This window comes from Sciurus vulgaris (genome assembly GCF_902686455.1).
Source record: "Sciurus vulgaris genome assembly, chromosome: 9".
Lineage (NCBI taxonomy): Eukaryota > Metazoa > Chordata > Mammalia > Rodentia > Sciuridae > Sciurus > Sciurus vulgaris.
In genome coordinates this window covers 104,996,367-105,021,862 of record NC_136469.1, presented here as the reverse complement: position 1 = coordinate 105,021,862, position 25,496 = coordinate 104,996,367, and the positions used below count along the sequence as shown (strand labels likewise).

General features: G+C 36.7%; 2 protein-coding genes across 2 annotated transcripts in view; both read right to left on the bottom strand.

The window, feature by feature from the left end:
- Positions 1-10,839, bottom strand: part of LRRC66 (leucine rich repeat containing 66) — a 50,341-nt gene extending 39,502 nt beyond the window's left edge. The window contains 2 exon segments of the mRNA XM_079154031.1: positions 5,750-6,247; positions 8,744-10,839. Coding sequence (XP_079010157.1) covers positions 5,750-6,242 — 493 coding nt within the window. The 5' untranslated portion in view covers positions 6,243-6,247; positions 8,744-10,839.
- Positions 10,840-10,980: 141 nt separating this feature from the next.
- Positions 10,981-25,364, bottom strand: SGCB (sarcoglycan beta). The gene is made up of 6 exons (XM_079154077.1): positions 25,240-25,364; positions 20,823-21,032; positions 17,096-17,281; positions 16,214-16,405; positions 15,779-15,910; positions 10,981-12,236 (listed from the first exon to the last, which is right to left on the bottom strand). The coding sequence occupies exons 1-6, from the start codon at positions 25,273-25,275 to the stop codon at positions 12,033-12,035; spliced, it is 960 nt and encodes a 319-aa protein (XP_079010203.1). The 5' UTR covers positions 25,276-25,364; the 3' UTR covers positions 10,981-12,032.
- Between the last annotated feature and the right edge of the window lie 132 nt (positions 25,365-25,496).

Sequence of the window (25,496 nt, the reverse complement as noted above, 5' to 3'; positions counted from 1 at the left end):
AAAGTTCAGTTGCTATTTGATGTGTTTTGCTTTCACACCAGCATGAAGCCAAGTAATCATTAAGTTGAATCAGCAGGGACCATTTGTATTGTATGACTCCATTCATGTAAAATTACAGAAATGCAAATGAATCTACAGTGATAGAAAAGAGATCAGTGGTCACCGGGATTGGGGAGTGGTGATGAATGGGACAGATGGAATACAAAAGGGCATGAAGAAACTGAAGCTGATGCATAGGTCATTCTCTTGGTAATGGCAATAGTTGCACGGATCAGTATGGCTCAGAGGACAGATCAGAGAGAGCTCAGAAACAGGAGAAGCAGAAGCCTGCAATACTATAGAAACCTGCCCAAGTATGAACAGTAGCAATGAGACAACTGACAAATGCTCAGCTTCATATAAACTCTGGATGTTTACAGACAGGAAATTAGGATCACCTTTAATTATCTGAAATCAAGGAAGTGATCATTGTGGCAAGGACTAGAATGGGAAACAGAATTAGAGGTACAGGACTATCAATCGGCACTAAAGAGGAATTAACTGTTTTTGAGCATCTGCTATTACCAGCACCATGATAGATGTTTTATATATACCATTGCTCCATATGTTATGGTCATTATACACACTATCTCTAATCACAACACCAGTTGAGGGTATATAATCACCCTCAGTTAAAGATAAGGACCAGGAGGATTTTTTTAGGTGAAAGTGATTTGTTTAAGGTCAATAAACAAGTAAAAAGAGTAACAGAAGTATAAGAGTAAATGAGAATGGGACCAGAACATGGCCAATCGTGGAGTGAATGGGTAGCTTTGAATACAGAGAATTATAAGAAAATCAGTTTTATTCAATTCCTCTCATGATATCAAGGTGAGATTCCTCAAGAAGGTAAGCTTCTTCTGGAGATTGGAATTAATACCATTAAGTTCAGTTAAGATTCCCATATGAAACATCTTTTTTCCAATTTAAGAGAATTAAAATTTCTTTATTAAGAGAAACTAGTGTGGTCCTTGAAAATGACATTGAAGGTGGAATTGGGAAATTTGAGTAAATTCTTCTATGATACTTGGCTGCATTTCTAAATGGGAGAAAATTTGTTTTTTAAATGTTTTTCTTGGTGAGTCAATGATGGGTTAAGTGAAAGTGGTGCACTAATGGCTAGGCTTGGACATTTGAGGGTAGATTCCATGTTTTAAGAGATTCCCTTGAAGAGATGCAGGTCTCTTGCTCTCTCTCTCCTTCCATTCCCTGGCTGCCATGAGGGAAGCTGCTTTCTTTGCCACATGCTCCTCACATGATGTACTGCATCAGCAAGGCACATAAGCAATAGGGACGAACTGAGGTAGACTGAAGCTGCCGAAACCAGGAGTCAGAACAAGCCTTTCTTCTCTTGAAGTTGATGTCTCAGGTATTTTGTTACAGCAACAGAAAGCTGAACACACTCATTTCTCAGTTATTAACATTGTACTTCAAAATTAGGGAAGATAGAATCATTAAGGTTAAATTCATGAATGGCTTCTGTTTTGTAGGCTGCATTGGCCAGTAAGTACCTCCTTACCTGGGTGTTTTCCCAGCACAGAGAGTACCGGTTATATCAGCTGACTCTGAACATAGGAGATTATCTGATAATTGTTAGTCAATGTGATAACTTACCCTTACAAAAATGGTCTCATCTGAGTGTTCTATAGTCACCATTTAAACACATACGAGACATGGGTTATAAAGGTATGTACGTATACGCTACAAGGCTAATTGCTTGATTACTGTCTTCTGAAATATCTCTAATTTGTTATTATTGTAGATGAGTGCAAGCACATCTAAATAGACACAAATGGTTCTCCACTCATGAATTATAGTGGGCTATGAATCCCAACCACGGCAACAGTTATTTAACATTTTAAATGATAACTTGAGACTTAGAGAAAAACAAATTAATTATTTGTTTCTAAGTATACTGTTATTCTCAATTTGTGCCAAGAGAGCCATAAAAACTAATATTTGCAAAGTACAAGTGTACAAAATACTTTTCATGTAGTTTAATTGCTACCATTTATTATGCCAGCTACCATGTTAAATTAGGTTCTTGAGTTTTTTTTAAATTTATCTTCACAATTCTATGAATAAATATTATATGGATAGTCTCCAACTTATAAGGGGTCCACTTAAGTTTTTTTTTACTTTATAGTGTGTGAAAGCATGCTCATACAACCACTGTTTTTCACTTTTACTACAATGGTCAATAAATTACATGAGATATTCAACATTTTATTATAAAACAGGCTTTGTGTTACATGATTTTTCCTGACTAATGTAATTAGTAATGTAATTACTAATGTAACTAATTTTTCCTGGCTAATGTAAGTGGTCTGACCGTGTCTAAGAAAGGCTAGGCTATCATGTTTGGTAGATGAGGTGTATTAAATGCATTTTGCCTTACATTGTTTTCAACTTAGGAGGAGATTGCAAAGGTGCAGCCACATCTTAAGTTGAGGAGCATCTGTATTATTTAGATGTTACCTTTAAACAGATTTAGAGGGCTAAGATGTAGCTCAGTGGTAGAGTGCTTGCCTAGTGTGTCGAGGCCGGGAATTTGATCCCCAGCAGTGTAGTAACAAAACATAACAAACAAACAAACGAACAAAACCCCAAACCTCCCAAAACAGATTTATAAAGGAATTGAAAAGGAGAAAATGAAAAGCCAAAAACTGGGTAGTGACCTAGTGTTTTAGTTGGCTTTTTTGTCGCTCTGATCAATATATCCAACAAGAACAGATTAGAGGAAGGAAAGTTAATGTGGGGCTCATGGTTTTGGAGGTCTCAGTCCACAGACCCTCAGCTCCATGGCTCTGGGCCCAAGGTGGGGACGAATATCGTGGGGAAAGGGTGCAGCTGAGGGTAGTTCCTCCCCTCACCAGCAATGTGGGGGTGGGGAAGAGGGAGGGAGAAAGAGAGAGAGGAGAAGGGGCCACAGGAAGAAGCACCCCTCCAGGGCACACCCCCAGTGACCCACTTCTAGCTGTGCCCCGCCTGCCTATGGTTACCACCAGTCAAGCCATTCTAATAGGGTGGACTAGAGGAAATGGGTCAGCTCTTCTAATCATTTTACCTCTGAATATTCATGAATCAACACAGGAGCTTTGCGGGGGCACCTCACATCCAAACTACAACACCCAGGGAACACATTTTTCATGAAATATTTTCTTTCAAAATGGAATTTTAAAGTCAGATACAGGGGATTCAACCTAGGAGAAACTGAAAGCATATGTTGATAACAGAAAAACAATTCAAATCACCAAATGCCAAGGATAAAAGGACTCTGAATTATATCCAATTTGATTTATGACTTACATTGAACTTTCAGTATCTACTTTGTTCATTTCTCTATGGTTTCATCTGCCAGAATTCTAATGGAATTTCAGATATACAAGATTTGCTCATTTTATTTCTTGTTGACTTTCACAGGTTTAACATATTTTGGAAGTATGGTATTCTCCAAAGTGTCTTTTTTTTCTTCCCCCAATCCCAGGACACTAGGGATTCGAACTCTGACACTTGAGCATGCTAGGCAAGCACCCAACAAGATGAGCTATATTGTCAGCATGGTTTAACATATTTTGGGAGGCAGAAGTTTAACTTGAAAAAGGAAGATGAGTCTGTACCTGTATTTATAGGGATATCGGTCCTGAAGTGGAACTGTATTAGCCCTAAACACTAATTAAACTGGGGTCTTCATCTGTCCTAAGGAGAGAGGCTCAGCATTTCTTTATTTACTCTGTGGCAGAATAATATTTTGACATATTTATCTTTATCCTGCCTAGAGTTTCCTCTTTCCCCTTCTCTCCATTCAAGCAGAAAACAGGCTCTATACTCACCAACCCAGAGAAGGCACATGATAAGACAGAAGGCAGAGCAGGCTGTAAGTCCTAACCCTTTAGAGGAAAGGACTTTTCTGCACACACAGTGTGTGGAGGAAACATAAAGGGGGAAGGAATTTTCTCCAAACTGAACGGATTAAGAAGAAATATCCTCTGGGTAGCAGCGGCTAGGAATTCCCATGTCTAGCCAGGATGTAAGATTCTACAGCTACAGTACACATCTGGGAAAAGGCAGAGAAAAGGCAAAGAAAGACGGATGTTATGTACACCTACAACCACCCCCTTGGGCTTCAGAATCAGAAATTATGATACAGCCTGTAAAATACTGTATCTCTAGGACACTTGAATTTGTGAAATGAGATTTTTATCTACCACAGTAGTTTAAAATTATTATTTCAAATATCCAGATACATGTAGCTACCATACTCATGCAAATATATCAAAATGGAAATAATCTAAAAGTTGTTTGCTTAATCCAATTATGACACATATATGAAAACTATTCAGCTATTTCAAATATTATTTGTGAGATTGATTAATTATATAAATATGTCCAAAAGGTCCTGATAGGGAAACACAAATTATGAAATACTATGTACAGTGTCATCTAATTTTAGAAGAAAAAAATGTATATTTAGATGTAACTTAAAGAATATATATTACATAATTGAGTTTAAATTTTACCTTTTAATGTTTCTTAAATACCTGAAAATTCTACAAATAACAGGTATTCCTTTTGTAATAAGAGCAATACAATAAGAATTATAAAATGGAATCTAATTCATTTGCGCTTTGCACTGAAAATATTACACATTGTTTTCATGGAGATGGTCAAAGAGAAAAAAAAAACGACACCTTCTCACACAGTTCTGCTGATATGGTGATGGTGATTCAAATAAACATGACTTTACCTGTGAGACTATTATTGCCAAATGACGCTTAAAAGAAGGTCTGAAGCTGGGGAAAGGGAAAACGAACAAACAACCCCCCCCATAACTATCCATCTATCTGAAACAAAAGAACTGAAAAATGAGAAAAACTAAATGTGCATAATTTGGAATGAAGAAAGCAGACAGAAATCCTTATCCTTTTTTTAAGCATAAGTATTTTGTGTGAAGTGGGTGCTTTGAAATGGTGAATATGACTAAAAACAAACAACAACAACGACAATAAACCAAGGAAATTTCCCAGCACTCCAGAATATAAAAAGGGCAAAAAAAGTTTTGCCTTATGAATCTGATGTATTTTCTAAATAAAACAGTACATGGTGAAGGAACTCTTAACATGTAGACTACTGAATGTCACATGAGAATTTATTATATGAAGATAAGTAGAGTGTCCTGTGTTATAAATACCATAAGGAATTCTGATTTTGATTTGATAATAAGAAAGCTTACATACTTAAATGTAATATCATCACATTTCTGGCCTACATTTGAAGGACAATTAGATCAGAAGAGGCAAAATGTATTCTATGAATAAAAACTTACAAACATGGCAACATAATTTGAATTACATTATATATTAAAACTATCGGAACTATTTCTCAATACTTTTCCATATTAGCAAATACATGATAAATAGCTTAAAATCATACATTATTAATCACTTCAATATTTCCTGGTGTCTCTCGACAAACCCCCAACATTAAGGTTATATTAATGAGAGATTAAATTGTACCGACTATAAATTTCACATGACTTCCAATGCCACTGTGAAACTCCTTTTACTGAATTTGCTCTAATTAAATTGTTTTATTGTCAGTTGGTCCCTTGAAACTGAAAACAAATACGGAATTCTTATTGACATAAAACATTAATTCTCCACATACTCATAGTTTCTCCGTCTAGTTCACCTTTTCAAGTTGTACTTACCCTTCGGAGTGTCAGTGAGTTTATTTCTTTGAAGGATTAGCACCTTTAGAAAGAGAAGTTCATTTTGGAATCTGCTTTTGTGGTGTTTTACCGGTGAGGAGTGAGAACTGAATAGATCCAATGAGATGGAGTGGATGGCACTGTTGCTCAGGTTGAGTATTTCCAAAGCACGTAAATGTGTGAGAGGGCTCAGGGTAATTTTCCATATAGGAGTATCACTGAGGTCCAGGTGTTTTATTTTCCATTCTTCTTTTTTCGTGTGAGACCCTAAGAGAACTTTAAAGAAACTGAAGCTTACATTCACTGTGGCTGCTGTCTGTGATGTATTCATGGGTAGTTCGTGCTTTCTAGTAGAACAATTTGTCAGGAGATAGTCATTACTTTGGTACTCAGAATTGAAAAAAACACTGCTTTTTCTGGATGGATTTTCTCTTGTTCCAGTAAAAAAAAGACCTATAACTATGGTAATAACTCTGAAATAGAAGTTTTTCATAATGCCTGGAAAAAGGAAAAAAATTGACTTTTCAAAATAACTTACATAAGAATTAATAGCAAATAAGAAGCAAGATATTTAATTTTCTCCTTTTAAGATTCAGGAAAGTTATCTTGATTGTCAATTTAAGTGACTGATTTCTTAGAAGTCAGGGCATTAAAATGTAACTACTGAAATTGTATAAGTAGCATAACATTTTATTTATAACTTTAAATAAAGGACTTGCCTGCATTTTCAGAAAATATACATTCACTGAGTCCTCACCTTGGCATCTGCTTTATCAGTATCATTCACTGTGCAGTTTGTTTTGGAGGGAGTGAAACTTACCAAGAATAAGACTTCTCTATTTTTTTTGCTGGTCTTAGCAGGGAGCAAAGTCTGCTATGCTTATCTAGAATACTGTAAGCCACGTGGTTTATTACATGAATGATATCTAGTTATACTAAACTGTGAACCTCCCATAACCCTGTAAGTAGAAAGTTCAACTCGCCAGAAATACCTTATTCCCCCATGACTAGAAGAACTAAAAGCTTTGTCTTTGTGGGTTTTGTGATTTTCAAATCATTTTAATATATCCAACATAAATGAGTTATGAAAAGGATGCTCTGCCTCGGAGCCACATAGATACAGTGAAACGATAGAAAACTCAGGTATCTTTTTCACCAAAAATTCTTGAGAAGCAACTGAAAGTTTTAGAAGTATAAATACAAGTTACAAAGGCTGAACACATACACAAAAATAATTTTAAAAAGAAAAGTAAATGGGGGTTGGGGCTGTGGCTCAGTGGTAGAATTGTCTAGCATGTGTGAGACACTGGGTTCCATCCTCAGTACTGTGTATAAATAAATAAATCAAACAAGGGCCATCAACAACTAAAAAATATATTTAAAAAGAAAGGTAAAAAGGGCTTTTGTGACTGTTTTAAACTACAATCCACTTAAAAATCAGTGTATAAAGAGCCACATTATTCAATATGCAAGTTACAGCAAATACCCCTTTCCTTTCTGATTTAATGGCACACTTTCCAGTTTTCATTGCTCCAGTCTAAAATATTAAAATGTTCTAACCGATCTTCCTGCCCCTAACTCTTGACTCTTCTTCTCCTTGATCCATTCTAGTGATTTTAAAGGGTCATTTTCCCATAATACTGTTTCTCTCATGTAATCCCTCATCAATCAGGTGATCAGAATCCTCGAAGGCTCCTCAATTGCCTATGGTCCAAATCTCTCAGAGTGGTATTTAAAGATTTGAGTTTCTAGCTAACCTCATGAACTAGTCTGATAAATACATGTGGAGTGACCACAAGATATGGTTTAGGCAAAGAACTATGCATACACTTCATGTCAACATTAGGTTTTCATCTACTCCCAATTCCAAGCTCAATGCCTTTTCCTCTCCTCATTCTAAATCCTACATATCCTTCCAGACTCATCTCAAATCCTATGCTGTAGCCTCTATTTGTCTTTAAGCCTTCAAAAATATTTCAGTAAATATTTATTGAATGAATACTATCCTGAAATTTTAGTGTTTTGCTTTTTGTCTGTTTTGAACTTCCCCAAAGGTAAGGACCATTACACACACACACACACACACACACACACACACAATTTCCATGTTTTATATTAATAATAGTCTGTAGTCTATCACTGGGCTATGGTTTGTTTGCATGAATGAATTTGTGGATTAAATCAAATTTACAATGTTAAGTTTTAAACTTTTTTTTTTCACACAAGGTTAGTTCTCCCATATTTTGAATGACATCTAAATTCATACACATGACCACGAACTGTAAAGGTGCCCTATAGCGAGAGTGATTTATAATGTCCCTATGCACAGAAATGGAATGAATTTGTCCAGTCAGAAAGATATTTCCTTCTACATTCAAGCTGTAATCATTATACTTAGAATTGTACACTCAGCTAATGCTATAACACTAGCAACAACAAAATCATTTGGAGAAGCACATCGCTTTGCAGTACTGAAGAGAAAGATGAAAATGCTTTTTCTTAAAAAAGTTTTTTAAAAAATGATTTTCATTGCCTTCCTTATTTTTAAGTTGAAGAGACTGATATATTAATAGATTTAAGTTCAAAATAGATAAGAATAATCCTATTATCTTAAAGCAAAAGTTATTAATTTATAAAAGAAAGATTATTTTTATTACATAGAAATTTATATATACAGGGTAAGACAGCACTAAGAACTCCAGAAAAAGTTCGTGATGAAACTGAAAACAATAGGTAAAATTTAAGTCTTTAAATAGACATTTTCAAGCTGAGGGATGAAGAAGCAGTTAGAAATACTGGGTGTGGGTGTGTGTGTGCATATGTATCAGAGAGAGAGGAGGAAGAAGGCGGTAGAGAAAAAAAATGAAGTAGAAACGAGATGAATTCATTCTGAGATAAAGAGAAGTTGGAAAAAGAAAGAAAAAAAGCAAGAGAGGCTACTTTGGGTGATGAGAAGATGTGGAAAAAATATGATAGACTGCTGCTGGGGCATACCTTAAGATCCTGAGGTAGTTTCAAGTGGGTCTACAGCTGGATCAGCCAGGTGGGGATTTCAGACTTGAGCCTTGGAGGCTCCTCCCATCCTGTCATCATGCCAGCTATGTGGCAAGGCCTCACCCTTTCATCTCCCGCACTGGCCTCTTGCCATGGTAACAGTGTGCACAGTTAGTTCCCTGGGACACTGAGGAGAGGCCTTCTGCAATGCAAATGGGGTAGGACTATCCAAACACGCAACTTTCTAACTCTGATTCCAGAGAGATTACATAAGTACAGATGGTGTCCCATTCGCAAGCCATATTTACATTTATAATGTCTGCATGATCAAGTGGAAATCCATTAACATATAACAACTAAAAAACTAACAGCAAACAGTTTACAGAATTTTTATTGTAAACAGAGGTCATTAATAGTTATTACAAATTGAATGAACTGAAATGCAAGTTAGAAATCTGAAACAAATTTTTATCTACTTCATTTTTTTGGTGGTGGCATGATTTCTAATCTCTGCCCCTGTCAACACTTAAGATTAGTAAAACTGTCAGCATTTCAATGGTCTCTTCTTTGTCAAGTTTAGCACCATAACACTTTACTTCCTTCAGAAAATACTCATTCAAAACTAGACAGAATTTCTATCTTTCATCATCAAAACTATCATACAAATTAATTTTTTTCACAATGCCAAAAAATACAAATAAGTATATTTTTAAATATCACAGACTATGTATAGGCAGTCCCTGCTTTGTGTTGTTTTGCATTTTTTCCTGTCTGCCTATTAGACAGTCTCTAAAAAATCATGCATTTATTTATTTACCTTTGTTCCCTAGGTCATAGTAATCCACCTCTAGAATACTATCGTTATTTAAACAAGCACGCATCTATACTCTTCCCAGGGTCCTCTATCATCCACCTTCCCCAAGGCTGCTGCTTACCCTATCAGTGCTTAATGGAAGCAAATGAACATACAGCAGGAAGAGGCAAATTCATCCCTTTACAGAAAAACACCATCTGGAGGTGCTATTGAGTTGCTGAAATTTTACTGTGAATCAAAATAGGTCACAGGTAAAATGGGTGGTTTGTTCTTGTTTCGCTTCCCAAAGAATTTTCCAGGTCTACATTTCAGTGGAAAAGCAAAGACTACCTACAAAGTATCCTAAAATGCTATACCTAATAACAGTCAGTTCTATAAAAACACCAAAATATCTTCTCATGTCAAAAGTATGTAATGGAGATGTATCAAAAACACAAGTATTTCTCAAAGAGAAGTAAAAATAGACTATTTCATGAATTAGGTTCAATAAATAATACTTTGTAATATAGTGTCCTGTGATTTTAGTAAAAATATTTATTTAAAGAAACTTTCAAAACAAATCTAAGACAAGTAATGAGTGTACAATTTAAAAATATACTGAGCATCTAAATGAAAATTCCAATGATTTTTTTTTCTGAGAATAATTCATATATTAAAAGATATCCAAATAGGTTCAAATATAACTATAACTAATAACACTCAGAGGTCATAAATCTCTTACTTTCTTTTCATATAAAAATTGCTCTCAGTATTAGGTAGTAAATCAATCCTATTTTAGTATAATTTATTGACTTCATAATCTCTAAGGTATATGATTTTTCTGTCACAGAGAATCATGAAAACAATTTTTTGTGCATTGATTTTCTTATCTACACGATTCAAAGTGACCATGACAGAACACAGTTATACTTCAGTACAGGTGGAACCTATGATATGTCCCTACTGCCTATTCTATGGCAATCTACTTTGGAGTCCCTGACCCTGATTCTGTGTGTGTCTTAATAGTACCAGAGAGTTCCTTTCACATCAAATACAAAATTTGTTACAAAAAAACTGTTTTGAGGGTTTATAAATAATTATAATGAGATAATGATATTAGAAGATACATTCTTATACTTAAAAATTTTGTGTATTATCTCCTGCGTTAGCATCCTTTAGTTAAGTATCCTGACACATTACAAAAGTGACATTAGTGTGGCACACTGGAGTAAAACCGGCAGGACTTGGCTGGGTCTACGGCCTCCCATTGCACTACAAGGGCTGAGGGTAAGAATGTCCCAGTACCTCTCTGTAACCTATTCAGGTAATCCAGTGTGCCAAGAACCATCAGTTGGAAAACTGGTAACTCATAGGTAGGTCAATTTCACCTCTATATAGTGTTTTAGAATTTGCTTAAGATAGTTGAAAATCTAACAGTGATTAGTTATTTTTTTTGACTGACATGAGATTTATTTCTTTCGATTAGAGTAGCATAACTGTTTTGTTTGCTTTTCTTACTTTAGGGAAGTTTGAATTAGTCCTTTTTCATCTTTCTCTATAGTTTTAAATAATTGAGAATTCAGTGCTGATAGTAAAAAGAGCACAGTCTTTGGAATCAGTTACATCTGGGTTTGATCAGACCTGCATTCCTCCCAACTGTGCTATTTACTATATCATCTTAGGCAAGTTTCTTAACTTATCTGATCCTCAGTTCCCAGTGGGGAAAACTGGGATGATAACACCTACTCAGAGAGCCTTAGTGAGAACTAGAGACATCAAACACATATTGCTGGGAAATCCAAGACACTCAACAAATGACAGCTATCATCACTTGAAAGTTAAAGCTGAGCATATGTTTACTTTCTACCACACTGTGGACTCTCAATAATTATCATTATTTCAAATAAACATTCTATCACAGAGTGTTTTCTTCTCAGTGCAAAACTAAGGAACCACAATTTACACTCTCACGTATGTCAAGTTCTTTAATGACTTTACTTGCATGTGAGAATATGGCTCAAGGTTAATGCACTAAAAATCCACATCTTTTCTTTTAGAAACCAAAAGATAGAACATGAAACACTGATGGTATGCCTTTTAAACATCCTAATGGGTCTATCCCCATTAGAAGTACCAAAAACTTATTATAGTGAATCTGAATAGTTGCTTCAGCCCTTTGTCATTTAGTCAAGGATAGCAGAATTTTAAAAAACACTTCTTTAAAGATAAATTTTGATTTTATTGACTTCTTGTAATTATTTTAGAGGACTGTCTCTTGAAAACTCAGTGCAACTTAAAAAATGTGTTAGAATTTAGGCTTTCAAGAATATTTTAAATATGGAGACTACATAATAGATACAGTAGCACTCTCCAGTTAAAATAATTAAAAATTATCACAAACTCTGTAAAAACATGATTTGCATGCATACTCAAAAAAAAAAAAAAAAAAAAAAGGTCAAGTCAAGATATAAACATACTGATGACCTCTGGGCTCTTCTAATGTGTGTTCCCACAAGGGTTGTCTGAGATTTGGCAGCCCATGTTTTGGCCGGTTACTTGTACTTTGAAGAGAGTCCCATCCGCACACATGCAGAGCTTGTAGCGCACCCAGTCGCCACTACCCAGCTGGTCTCCACTGGAGGAACTGGGTAATCGCGTAGTGCTGACCATCACAGTTCCATTTAGGATGATGCTGTTTTCCTACAAAAGGGATAATAATGCGATTTTTTTACTTCCACATGTGAGTATAGAACAAAGTTACTAAACAAAACTTGCCAGAGTATTAACATGAAAAGAAGGCAGTAAGAGAGTAAAATCATGACCAAAACAATAATGGCAACATCAAAAACCAAAACAACCATCAAGATACAACTGTTGACATCTTACTTTATTCAGTTCATACTGTATGTCAATAAATCCACAGTATAACTCTCAATTATTAGTTAAAATTACATCAAAATTCCTAAGTGTTTAATAAAACTAATGTTGATTTATGTCTCATTTTCACTTGTTAATTCCTAAGAGAATTTTAACGAAGTTACTGACTGATAAGTATTTGATGATGAGAAGAAAAAGATATTTTCTCTTATAGGGAAAATAAGTTGGAGTTAATGAAGATTGAATTAACTAAGATTAAAACCATATAATTTAGAAAACCATGTACTCAAAGGAAACTGTGTGGAGGTTCTTCCTCTTCAAGTCCACTGCTCCAGAAACACTCTTATAAAAAAGGCCCTTAGAACCCCTTTTTTAGGGATCACTAAGCATATCTCCCTTCCTTCCTTTCTTCTTTATTTCTTTCATTTATTCAACAAATAATTATTAAGTGTCCACTATGAGCCAGACACTATCCTGGGTACTGGTGATACAGATAAATGAAATAGGCAAAGTTCAAGTTCTCATTAGGCTGCCATTTCAGGGAGTGGGGCAGACAATAAACAAATGAAGAGGCAAGACCTATAGGACATCAGATAGGATACATTCTGAGGGAAAGTGAAGCAGGGTAAGCAGGGAAGTAGAGAGAGTGAGCAGATGGGGATCCTATTTGACACAAGAATCAGGGAAGGCCTCTCTGATAAGTTCACATTCCAACAGAAACTGGAAGACGTGAAGAAGTAAATCAGGTAGGTAATGGGGAAGGGAATCCAAGCAGAGAAAATGGTAAATGCAAAGGTAAAGATGTGCCTGATGTTCTAGGGACAGTAAGGTGGCCAGTGAATGGAGCACAGAGGGTGAGGAGATGAGATAGAGAAATGACCAGGGACCAGACATGAAAGTCCAAGGAATGAACTCTGGATTTTATTTGAAATTAGATGGAAGCCATGTACAGGTTCTGAATAGGGAAGTGATATGACTGTTTTAAAAATCACTCTGGCTGAAGGGCAAAAATTCGACTTGGTGTGAAGCAAAGTCATGAAAGGACCAGTCAGGAGGCTGTTCCAACAATCCGGGTGGGGAAATGATGACGTTCATACCATAGTAGTGATGGTGGAGGTGGTGAGAAGCAGCCAGCCTCTGTACATCTTCTGAGAGTACAGACGGAGGCTTTGCTGATAGGTTCTCATTTTACAGGACAGAATACGGAAAGAAATGTATGTCTGGTGAGGAAGCAGGATGTCAAGATTTTACACCTGCTGGATTTTGGATGCTATTAGACATGTTAGTGGAGAAGGTAAGAAGGCATTTATGTATCTGAACCCTAGTTCAGAGGAAAGGTTAAGGCATAAGGTAGGAGTTCCAGATATGGAGTCATCATATTACAGAGGCTATTTAAAGCAACGACAGAAAGATGGTTAAAAAGCAATAGAAATGGATAATGTATTAGTGGTGTTATAGGCTGACTAGCCCTTATCTGAAATGGTTGGAACAGAAGTGTTTCAGATTTCACAGTTTTTTGGATTTTGAAGTATTTTACTGGTAGGGTATTCCTAATCCAAATTTTTGGAATAGGGATGCTCAAGCTATATATGGAATAAATATTAACCTTAATTTATTAGTTTTCAAATTTTATTCCAATGCTGCCATCTTGTGGTCATTTAATTTTACTTTCTTTAAATTGTTTCTTAGGCAGTTTTTATTAAATTCACAGTAGGGTGAATACAGTTAACATTATGTTGTATACTTAAAAATAGCCAGAAGAGAGAATTTTTAAATGTTCTTACTACAAAGAAACAATAAATTTTTGAAGTGATGAATATGCTAATTACTCTAATTTGATCATTACACATCGTATTTATCTACCAAAACATCACACTGTACTTCATAAACATGTACACTATGTGTCAATTAAAAATGAAAAATAAGGGCTGAGAATATAGCTCAGTGGTAGAATGTTTGCTGAGCATGTGTGTGGGGCTCTGGGTTTGATTCCCAGCACCACAAAAAAGAAAAATTTAAAAAAAAAAAAAAAAAAGAGAAAGAGAAAAAAAAAGATTTGAAAAGGTAGTTTGATAAAATTCAAATAAGTAGCTTATATTCTTTAAAACTAATCATTGATATTGACTGAATTATATAGCTAATTATCTTTTCAATATGCTTTTTTAACTGTGAAGAAACTGTTATGTATATATATTTTGAAGTATTTTAACATTTTTCATGTAATAAGATAGAATAGGACAAGAATTTTCCAGTGGGGAAAAAATAAAAGGTTTAAGTAATTTGTGTGTGGTCTCTGTAAGTGGTTCAGACCTCCTGCTTTTCCCTTCAGCTTTCTCATGCAGAAAACAACAGCCTGGCTGGTGCTCAACTTGCTCTCTTCGAGAAAGGGCTTCTTAGCACAACTACTCAATACTGTTAGGGTGTTTCTGGCAAGAATTACACTTAACGCTCATCTTTACTATTTAGAGATGGAATTATGAGCTTCAGGGGAAAAAGTTGTTTATGAAAGTGAAACAACTACCTCATTTTCTACAGTTCATTATTCCTAAAAAATGTGCAACTGAATTTTTAAAAAAGGGAATAAATAAGTCTTTAGATTTGAAGTCACTTTTATCATATAATGCTTGGTAAGACACATTTAATTAGTTTTAGTTAAGCAGTATATAGTAAGGGCCCCGAGGATTTTGAATAAGTACTTTTTGACCAGAATTATGAGTTGGCAAAAGTTTTTAAACTTTTGGCTCCCTTATATAAGGTATAATATCTGCTAAAGTTGAGATATAATCTGTGAAGCACAAAGAAAATTTAATTTTCAGAAGCTGCAATAAAGGCAAAAATCTTTTTCCTATATAATTAATAATAGATGTTTAAATAAAATACACTTGATACATTTGTTAATTTTTTTTTCACAACACGATTAAAAACAGGAAAGGCTATGAAGACTCTTTAGTTAACGACAACTTTTGGGCATGCATACTTTGACCTTTCAGAATTCTCTTTAAGAAGTTTGCGATTTTTCTCTTTTTGCCTTTTAAACAAATACCAACAAAATTTAGAAAATACAAACTAACAGAAATAAACACAAATTTTAATCGTCTTTATCCTGCTACTCATAACTAAATATTTCTGATATTTTGATATACTTATATGTTTTTATAAATTTATATGTTCTAAAAAATAAAAATAAAATAGGTCACAAATTGTTTTGTAACATTCTTTTACTTCACAATCCTTTTTGAAAATCTTTTCATGACAAAGAAATATACAACTATATCACCATTTTTAGTAATTGTATACTATTCTACACATGGATTTATGTATCTAAGAAACTAATAACTCTCTTACACTCTTAAGAAAATACTCACAGCCTTTAACTCCATATTACCACCCATGTGAAATTCAATGGTTTTGCCCATAATGAATACTCCTTCATTTCCACGCACAATAGCACGCCCATCAACTTTTATATTCAAATCACTGGTAGCATTGCTTGTAATCTAAAAATTAAAAAAAAAGTATTGAAAAGAGTTTCTAAATTAATATGGGACTAATTATCACAGATAAATGGGAGTTTCAAACATGAGAAATTACAGGAAATTTTATAGATCTGGAAACTGATATAAAGAGAAGACTTGAGATTGGTCACACAAACTAGATAATGAAAGATTTAGAAATAATCCTTTTCCATGTTCTGGAATACAGTCTTTCATATCACTGTAAGGAAGTGAAACTCTCCTCCCACTTTATAACTTTAGACAATAATTGTCTCCCATTAGTAAAGTGAAGAAAATAAATCCTACCCTTTCAGTAGATGCTTTTTGAACATTCAGACTTTTCACTCCACTTGGCAAATGAAACTCATGGGTTTCATAGTCTGTGCTGAATAAGATATGTTGAGTCCTCGGGTCAAAAAACTGCATACCAATGTCACTTGTAATAGAAGTTTTGTTCTTTTCTACACTGAGCTTTGTTGTCCCTTGCTGAAAAACAATCTTAAAAAAAACACTCTATTGTGAATATATTTCAAAGAATATTGCAACCAAAATTCATAAAGAACATCATTTAAAAAAAAATACAAAACACTATTAAAAAAAAAAACTATAATAATAGATTAACTTCAAATGCGTTTAATTGCATGTGTCCTGTCTCCACTTCCTTGGGAGAAGAATTCTTCAAAATGAAAACTTAAAATGCACAGGTCATAGGGAACATGCTCAAGGTCTAAGATGGCTGGGGCGAAAGTAAGAATACTTCTTGAGGTTTCACCCAGTTAAAAGCCTATGTTAGAGCAGCCACGTGGCATGCCTGCTGCTGAGCAGAGTGACACATTATCTCCCAGATTCTCAGAAAATACAGGGTATTCTACCCCAGGAAGAAGCTTTCTTAATTAGCTTCCTCATGTGGAGAAGAGTAACCTACCTATTTCTACACTAATTATATCTGTCAATGCTACCACTGAACAAAATCTAGAATATTAAGAAAGCATCTAACTTTAAAAGATCATAAAATCAACACTATTGAATACTAAGCATTTCTAAACACTGATGAATATAAAACTAATAAATTAATTTTCTCTAAAGGAAGAGAGCTCTTCCTGTAATCAACTCTAGGTTTTTGCAAAGAATTGTTCTCAAATCCCCCTTTTCCATTCACACCACGTTTCAGTTAATGTGGTAACTTACAGGCTGGTTGTTGCCAGTGATGACCAAATTTTCATTTCGTCTTCCTCCAACTGTGCTCTTATAAAGAGGATGTATAACTCCCATGTCAGACACTTGTTTGAATCGAAGCAGACCACTTTCATGAAACTCCATGCTGTCACAGCCGTTTGGTCCAATGCGAATCACAGCCCAGATAACAAGGGTTATCTGAAAAAGAGCACAAGCCCATTGTCAACAGGCAGCATACACGTGACACACTTGGGAAAATGAAAAGAAAAGAATCATTGCCAAAAAATCAAAGACTTCCTAAAATGTTTAAATCAGTAAGATGAATATATTAATTGATTTTCCACTGATAAACAAAACCAATTTATTTTTATTACAGCATTACACGCAAAAGACAAGTCAAAATACTCAGAAAGGTCTATAATTCTTCTACCTTTCCAGGTCTCATTCCGCAGGGCAATCACTTTCAACGATTTTAGCTGTAAGCTTTATCTCCTTGTTTCTAAACAATATGTGAACTAATACATGTATACTGTTATTTCTACATTTATCAATTTTAGGTTTTATCTAGTAATTTTCTGTTTTAGCAGATGAGAATTTTAGCTTATTTCTACCTCTTTTTTTCTTCCAATTCCAACCTCAGGTTTCAGTTGAATCTATGTTCAGTATTTTCAGTATTATGACCATATAAACACTGTTCACTGCTAAAGCAAATACTGTATTATGATGGGAGTTCTTTTCTTCTACGTTGTATAATACATCTTTCTTTAATTTGCTTAGCTTCTCTGAAAATCTAACTAAGTCTCAAACCCTCAAACATTTCTATAAACCTCTCCGTGAAATGTTCTGTCTAAACTCCTCAGATAATATATTTGTTTTATTTTTCTCTCTCAGAAAATCCTTCTGCAACCCGTCTTCCTGCTCCAATCTGGACTTCCTGCTCCAATCTCTGGCCTCCCGTACAGCTGTCTAACTGTAAACTTTTCCTTTTCTTTCATGCTGGAATTTCCTTTTGTCTTTCTCCTGTGCAAGAAAGATACCCAGTTTCCTTATCTTCATCTTTCTTCAGTGCTTTCTTTTGGTAAAGCAGTGGTTTTCTCATAAACAGTAGAAGTAAAATTTTTTGAAGAATGTGCATGGCAAGAATGTTGCATCTGACTGACACTCTGGCTTAAGCAGCCATTTTTAGATTTGAAATGTTCTTTCTGAACTTTGAAAGTCACTGCCTTATTGCCTTCCAGTTTCCATTGCTACCTTTAAAAAATATTTTTGGTGGTACTGGAACACTCTGTAACTGAGCTTCATTCCCAGTCCTTTTATTTTGAGACAGGGTCTTGATAAATGGCCCAGGCTGGTCTTGAACTTGCAATCCTCCTGTGTCAGCCTCCTTCCTGAGTCACTGGGATTACAGGAGTATACCACCATGCCTGTCCCACTTCTGCTTTTGAGAAGTCCAATGCCACTCTGACTTATTCTTTATATAAACCTGTTTTTTTTTTTTTCCTGGAAAATTTTTAGGAAGATTTTAAGGTCTTTATTTCTAATTTTTTTACATTTCATAGTAATAGTATGGATTTCTTTTTTTTTTTTAATGCATTATTCCAGAGCTAGAATGGTAGTTTTCAATCTGTTCTAGAAATTTTTCTTTATTGGACAACTTTCCAATGTTTTCTGGTTTTGCTTTCTGAATTTCCTATTAATAGAAAGCTCCTAGATGGATTCTTCATTTTGTTGAACATTTGTTTTCCAAAATCTCTCCATCTGTGTGTATATCTTTATGAGTTCTTCCTATTCTTCAATTGCTCCTTTTATTTTTTATTTTTATTTATTTATTTATTTGTTTGTTTGTTTTTGGCGGTGCTGGGGATTTGAACCCAGGGCCTTGTGCTTGCGAGGCAAGCACTCTACCAACTGAGCTATATCCCCAGCTCAATTGCTCCTTTTAAATGGTATGTCATTCTTGTCTCATGGATTCAATATCCTTAATATTTTCTGTCAATCGTTGCATTTTCTCTATCTCCCTAAGTTTGAGTTTCTACTTCCCCAGGACTTGGGTATTTTGTTCTATCATTTTTCAATTCCTGAAGCCTTCCTCAAAAATCTATGGATCCCTGACTCAGTGTTCATATTTCACAGTGATTTTGAGAAAATGTCCATAGAAAATTATGTGGTTTGTGACTTACAGGCTTCATGATAGGGAGAGTAGATGGTTTTTTCACTGTGACCTACCAAAAGTCACTGTTGTCACATCTTTTTCTTTAGGTCTTCAGTTCTCTATGGGGGCTCCTCTGTCTCTTGCCTGCTGCCAGGGAGCTGGAGGAGGAGGAGGAGGGGAGAGGGGTGCACGAAAGGCAGCCTCAGTGCTTCGCTTTCAGACTATACTTTCAGCTTGGAAACCCACCTTCGCACAACAGCCTCAGCAGAAGGATCCCTGTCTGGTCCAGGGTGTCTAGACACATGCTAGTTTTGGGTGGTGTTCAGAGGGGCAGCTGCCTAACTGCTGGTTGCGGGAGAGGGAGGCCCAGGCATCTGACTACTACAGATTTTTCACGAGTTCTATTTCGGGTCATGTCTTGCTTCTGCTTTTCAAGGTGCTTGTACTTCCAGCTCCTGAGGCTTTGCAGGGTTCAGCAAGGCACTTCACTAATACACCCTGCAGTCCCTCCCAACACACAGGCAAGTCTCTTCTCACTGACAAGTATTTGCCCTTCCTTCTCCTACTTTCTGTCTTCATATATTGTGGTTTGGGATTTCAGTTGTCTTTTACTCTCTTCAAAGATACTTCTGTTTCTTGCCATTGTCACTTTGGGATGAGTGTTTTAGAGCACAGGATAGAAATGTCTTCGTTCTGCCATCTTAACCAGGAGTCTCCATAAGAAAGATAAAAAATAAATTCTGTTTTCCTAGTAAAGTTATTTATGGTACCAACTATAAAATGTATAGTACTAGCTCTTGCTGACTTTAGTGAAGAATTAGACACAAATGTTTTGAATGTACATAAATTACAAAGGCTGGCTTGAGAACATTAGAAGTAAAAATAGAGTCACTTTTGAAGACCTGCAGATCACGTTCATAAGCAGTCTTAGGTATACCATTAATCACTCTCTGAACATAAAAATATCAATCTAAATATATTCCAGAGGGTTTCAAAATTAACCTTCAGAGTTGTGAACTCAGATTAAAAAGACCCCTTCTGTAAAAAATTAAATATCTTTGGAAAAGGTAAGATGCAGGTCCTCAGCACCATAGTGTGAATCAACCTACCAGATCCTTTCATTCTTCTTCTTTTTTTTTTTGGTACCAGGGATTGAACCCAAGAGTGCTTAACCACTGAGCAACAGGATCTTACTAAGTTGCTTAGGGCCTCACTAAGTTGCTGAGGCTGTTCTCCTCTACTGAGTTGACTCTACCCTTATTAAGAGTTAAGTCCTTTAAAGGGAAGAATCTGTCAACATTTTTCCTAAAAGGAGAACTTCGCCATGATTTTATTGCCTTTGTCTCTCTTAAAAAATAGATTCCTGTCTTTTCATTCAACTTTTCCTGTAATTAGTGTTGCCTCCTCAGCCTAGGCTTTTTATACATATTCACTAAAGCCCATAGGAGATAAAACATGTACAGCAAAGCAGAAAATAAGACGGTCCCCCAACAAGTTATAGGAACTAAGTTCATATATTATTTTAAAAAAAAGATGAAAACTTCCCCACTGTAATTAAAAAGAGAATATTCTGCACCATATACTTACAATTAAATTGATGACAGCCAGGATAAACAAGAGGATAATCACACAAATGGCTAAATTGCCCTTTCTCCCTCTCAATCCTGTTTTATGGAGCCGATCTTCATCAATCGGAATATATCCTGCTTTAAAGTTACTATTGTGCTCTTTATTAACATTCCTTCTTTCCACAGCCTTCTCACGCATGGACTTCTTTACAGGACCATTGGAACTTTGCTAAAAACAAAATACAGCACAATGGAACAGCCGTAACACACTTTTTTGATACATTTATTAAGGGCAAATTCATAACTAAAGAAAGCTAAACTGGTTACTGACATATTTTCCACTAAAACCCCACAAGTCATGGGCCTACAGTCTCCAAATAAGAACATTACTACAGTGGGAGGCACTGCATAGCAAAAACTTCAGTGTGACTACTTGATAACATTTTTTCCCTATTTGCTTTCAACAGTCCTATTGTCAATAAGGTGAACACATCATTTCTTGTTGGAATTGACAAACATATCCTATGGTGGACAATTTATTTTTATTAATATGCTTAATTTTTTCATACACATATTTTAAAAAGAATTTGGAATAGTTGATAACAGTTTGCTCCTTATAACTCCATTGACTAAAGCTAACATTATCCTAGATCGGCAGACTGGGCAGTCCTCCGAGAGAGAGAAAGAGAGAGAGAGAGAGAGAGAGAGAGAGAGAGAGAGAGAGAGAGAGAGAGAGAGAAAGAGAGAGAGAGAGAGAGAGAGAGAGAGAGAGGGAGAGAGAGAGAGAGTGTGTGTGTGTGTGTGTGTGTGTGTATGTTGGCTGTGGTGGGGTCAAGTGAACCCCTTCAGGGTCTTTAATGCCAGATACAATTTCAAAATAACATTAAGATCATTTCCTTTTTTCCTTTAATAGAGTACATGATCATGTGACAACATTATCACTCTTAAAGCTAATGCAATGTTTGTTTGTTCTTATGTTTTCAAATTTTTTCAGTTTTGATTTCTAATCAATGCCAATGAAGTAACCTACATAAACAAAAGCTCTTTGGGATCTCAGTAGTTTTTAAGAGTGTAAAGAGAACCTAAGACCAAAAAACTTGAGAACCATTAAACTAGACTATGGTTGAATGACATATTAGGCAGTAATAATCCTACTTAACAAAAGTATGAAAGGAATGGCAGAAGTGGATACTGCCCAACTTATATAATTTTGAGAGCTCTGAGAAAACTCATTTCTTGAATAGGTATCTATTCATAGATCATCTTAGGCTTAAACATTATACCCTATATAAGCCAAACAAGACATATACAAGACATATAGGACAGCATTCTTATTTTCTATGTATTACAGTACTATGTCTGAAACAGTTAACAGTGCAACAAAGCACTCTGTATATTCAAGTGCCAACCAACTGCATAGCAATACATGCTGCAGAGTTCAAATGGGAGAGAATCAGGATGAGCTAGAGTTGTTGGGAAGGGGGAAGAGTAGGTGGGTCAGATACAGTACTCAAATACTTCCTCTTTTTTCCATTTTTTCATAAGCCTTTGATCAGCCTGTTACCCCTGTCACCACAATAATATTCCAGTTGTCCTTTCCACTCTTCCTTGACAGATGACCTTAACTTTTTCATTCCCTGAAACGTAAGTCATTCATGATCAAAACCCACTGATGACCTCCACCTCAACAGAACATAAAGATTAGAGTCTGTACTCTGCTATCCAAGAACTTCCTCAGCCTGGCCCTACTTTTCCAAAACTTTTATACTCCCAGCTTTGCTAGACCTGACAGATCAGGAATGATAAGAAAGGCTCTGTAGAAGGTAACATAATCTACTCAAAAGATTTTATAACAAAGCAGACATGAATACAGTTGTGTAGGTTGGGTACTGCATGAGGCTGCAACATCTAAGAGGGTGCAAGACTTGCAGACATTTTAGAGTTGGATATGCATTTAGATTGTTTTTTAGTTGCAGGAGTTGCCATAAGTAAAAGTGCTTTCTTCTATTTTGCACAGACACAGTACAGACTTGTGACAGTCTTAATAGGTGAGTGACTTAAAGGTCTTAGGCAGAGTTTGAATATAGGCCCACAGATAAGAGAGAAAGAGGGCAAAATTCATCCCTTTTGGGATGCACTTTTTGCAAATTCATCTCCATTATTATCTTCAATTTGATGTATTTAACAATTACTGAATATTTACCATGTAGTGTCAGGTACTCCAAACTGGTTAAACAATATATCATTCAAAGAGCTTACTTACAGGACAGTAGGGTAGACAGACAAAATCATGAACAACTGCAGTATAACATGGTAAGTGCCATACTATAGCAGTGAAAGCAATACCAAATGGGTACAGAAGAGCAACTCCACTTAAGGGGTGGGGGCTACACTGAAGATTTCTAAGAAAAGTTGAGGTTTAAGTTGAATTCTGAAGGATAGTCAGTATTAAGTCCAGCACAAAAGCAGAGAAGGGCATTCTATGCAAAGGGAACAGCTTTGAGATTTAGAGTACAAGTCACCTCTGAGGCAATGAACTTTGGTAACTTTAAATGGATGGAGAGAACAGGTATAGGAATGAAGCTAAAGATGAGGGGAGGGATGTGGCTGGGGACCAATAAATGACAATAAGTACCAATGCAAGAAGAATGGAGTTTCTTCAAAAGGCAGTGAACTACTGAAGATTTTAAAAAGATGAGTGATACAAGTCAGATTTCCATCAAAACAAATGCATGACAAAAAAGAGGTGAACTGAATAGAACAACAGCAGGTTCCTCTCTCAGTCCAAGTGAGAGCCTGACTGAACCATGGCTTTGGAGATGAAGAAAAGACTGAGGAGAAGATTTAAGAGGTAGAACTGTCAGGACCAGGTGACTTCTTGGATGTGCATGTGACACAGACATATTTAAGATGGCTTGCAAGTAAGATTGGCTACACAGTTTGTGAGGTTCACAGTCAAAAGGAAAGAAAAGTGGGGTTTCTTGTATAAATATCAAGTTTGGGACAGCAGATCACTAACTACACCTTCCTTAAACCAACCCTGTTCCTAAGTTTTTGGCCAGGTTAACCATGTGCATGGATGGTTGTAGCCTTTAATAGTAAGTGTGCTACCATCCAATTTTGAGCAATTTTTATTTGAGATCTTTACAGAAAATTCAGTTAAGTTCAAGGCTGGACACATAAATGCATAAATCTGAAGTGGATACTGAGGGAGGGATCACATTATTCAGCTAATGTGTAAAGGAAGAACAGAACATCAAGAATCTCAAGAGCACCAATAGTTATGACATAAATAGCAAAAGAATCATCTAACACAGAAGCTGTTTAATCAGGAGGGAACTCATGAGAACCAAAGAAGAGCTTTACTCTTGACAGTTTCAAACTTTACTCCTTTAAATTTCACTCATTCCTTTACATTAATTGTCACTAATCTGCAGCTTAACTATTGTCTTTAGCTGTTTTTCTGCATTCATTTGGCAGTTTGATTTAGGCTCCTTGAAGGCAGACTTCACATCTTCCTATTTTTTTCTGTTCCTTAGAATGAGACTTCCAGGAACATATAGCTAATAGATCTCTAAAAAGTTAATCACCTGAGAAAATCTTTCCAAAGGTCAAAAAGAATGCTTGCAACTTGGTTCACTGATTTTCTCAACAATGTTGAAGAATGACACTTTCTTAAAAGAAACTATCATTATCAGTTATTTTAAAAGGGAAACAACAGTTAACCCTAGCAACTATATGTATGTGTATGTATGTACACATATTCACACACATATGCATGTACATGTATGAGTATAGGCTGATGGAGGGACTCTGAAACTTCTAAGTTACAAGTTTACAATGCAGATCAGGAAATACTTGATAATGCATTCTTAAAAGTGATTTAAAACCCACTGGACAGCACAGTTTTATACTGGCGACTAAATCTTCAAAAACCAAAGCGAGAGGGGAGATCTGGCACGTCTGCCTATCAGGGTTGGCAGAAACAAGACGTGGCCACACTCTGACAGGAGGCAACAGCTGACCACTTCTTGGCTGGTGTCTGGGGAGCCTCCCGGCTGGGACTGAGGTTATTTTTATCCGCATCTTTGCTGGCGGCCAAGCAGGGCACCTCCCGGAGTAGGCTCTGGGCTGGCACGGTAGCCTCCGATCCCTGAGGACAGTGTCCCCTTCTCATTGCCGCCGAAGGATAGCCAAGTCAAGCTAGGCCGAGGGCCGCGGCAGGCTCCCCACTTCCCGGAGAGGGAGCTCCTGCTCGGGTCGCACCGCGCCTTTGCCAGCATCCCGGTGGCGGACAGCTCCTCCCGCCCCGCCCCGCCCCGCGGAGCCCGGCCCCACTGGCCCTCGCGCCCCGCCGGCCGGCCCGACCGCCGGCCCACCAGCAGCACCCGGCCTCGCCCGCTCCTCCAACCCCAATCGCAGCGGGGCTCACAGACCTGCTCCGCCCCCGCCGCCGCAGCCGCTGCCGCCATCTTCCCGCGCCCGCCGCTGCAGCTGCCGCCGCTCCCGCCGCCGCCGCCGCCGCGCTCCGTGCCCCGCCGTGCCCGCCACGCCCGCTCCCGCGCCTGCGCACTGGAGGGGGCGCCGCTCACACCCCCCGCCCCGCCCCGCCCGGTGCCGCCCAGCCTGGAAGCGAGGTTCCCAGGATCTCCAGCTGGGGCTGCGGCGAGGTTTTTCGCGCTGCGTCAGGAAA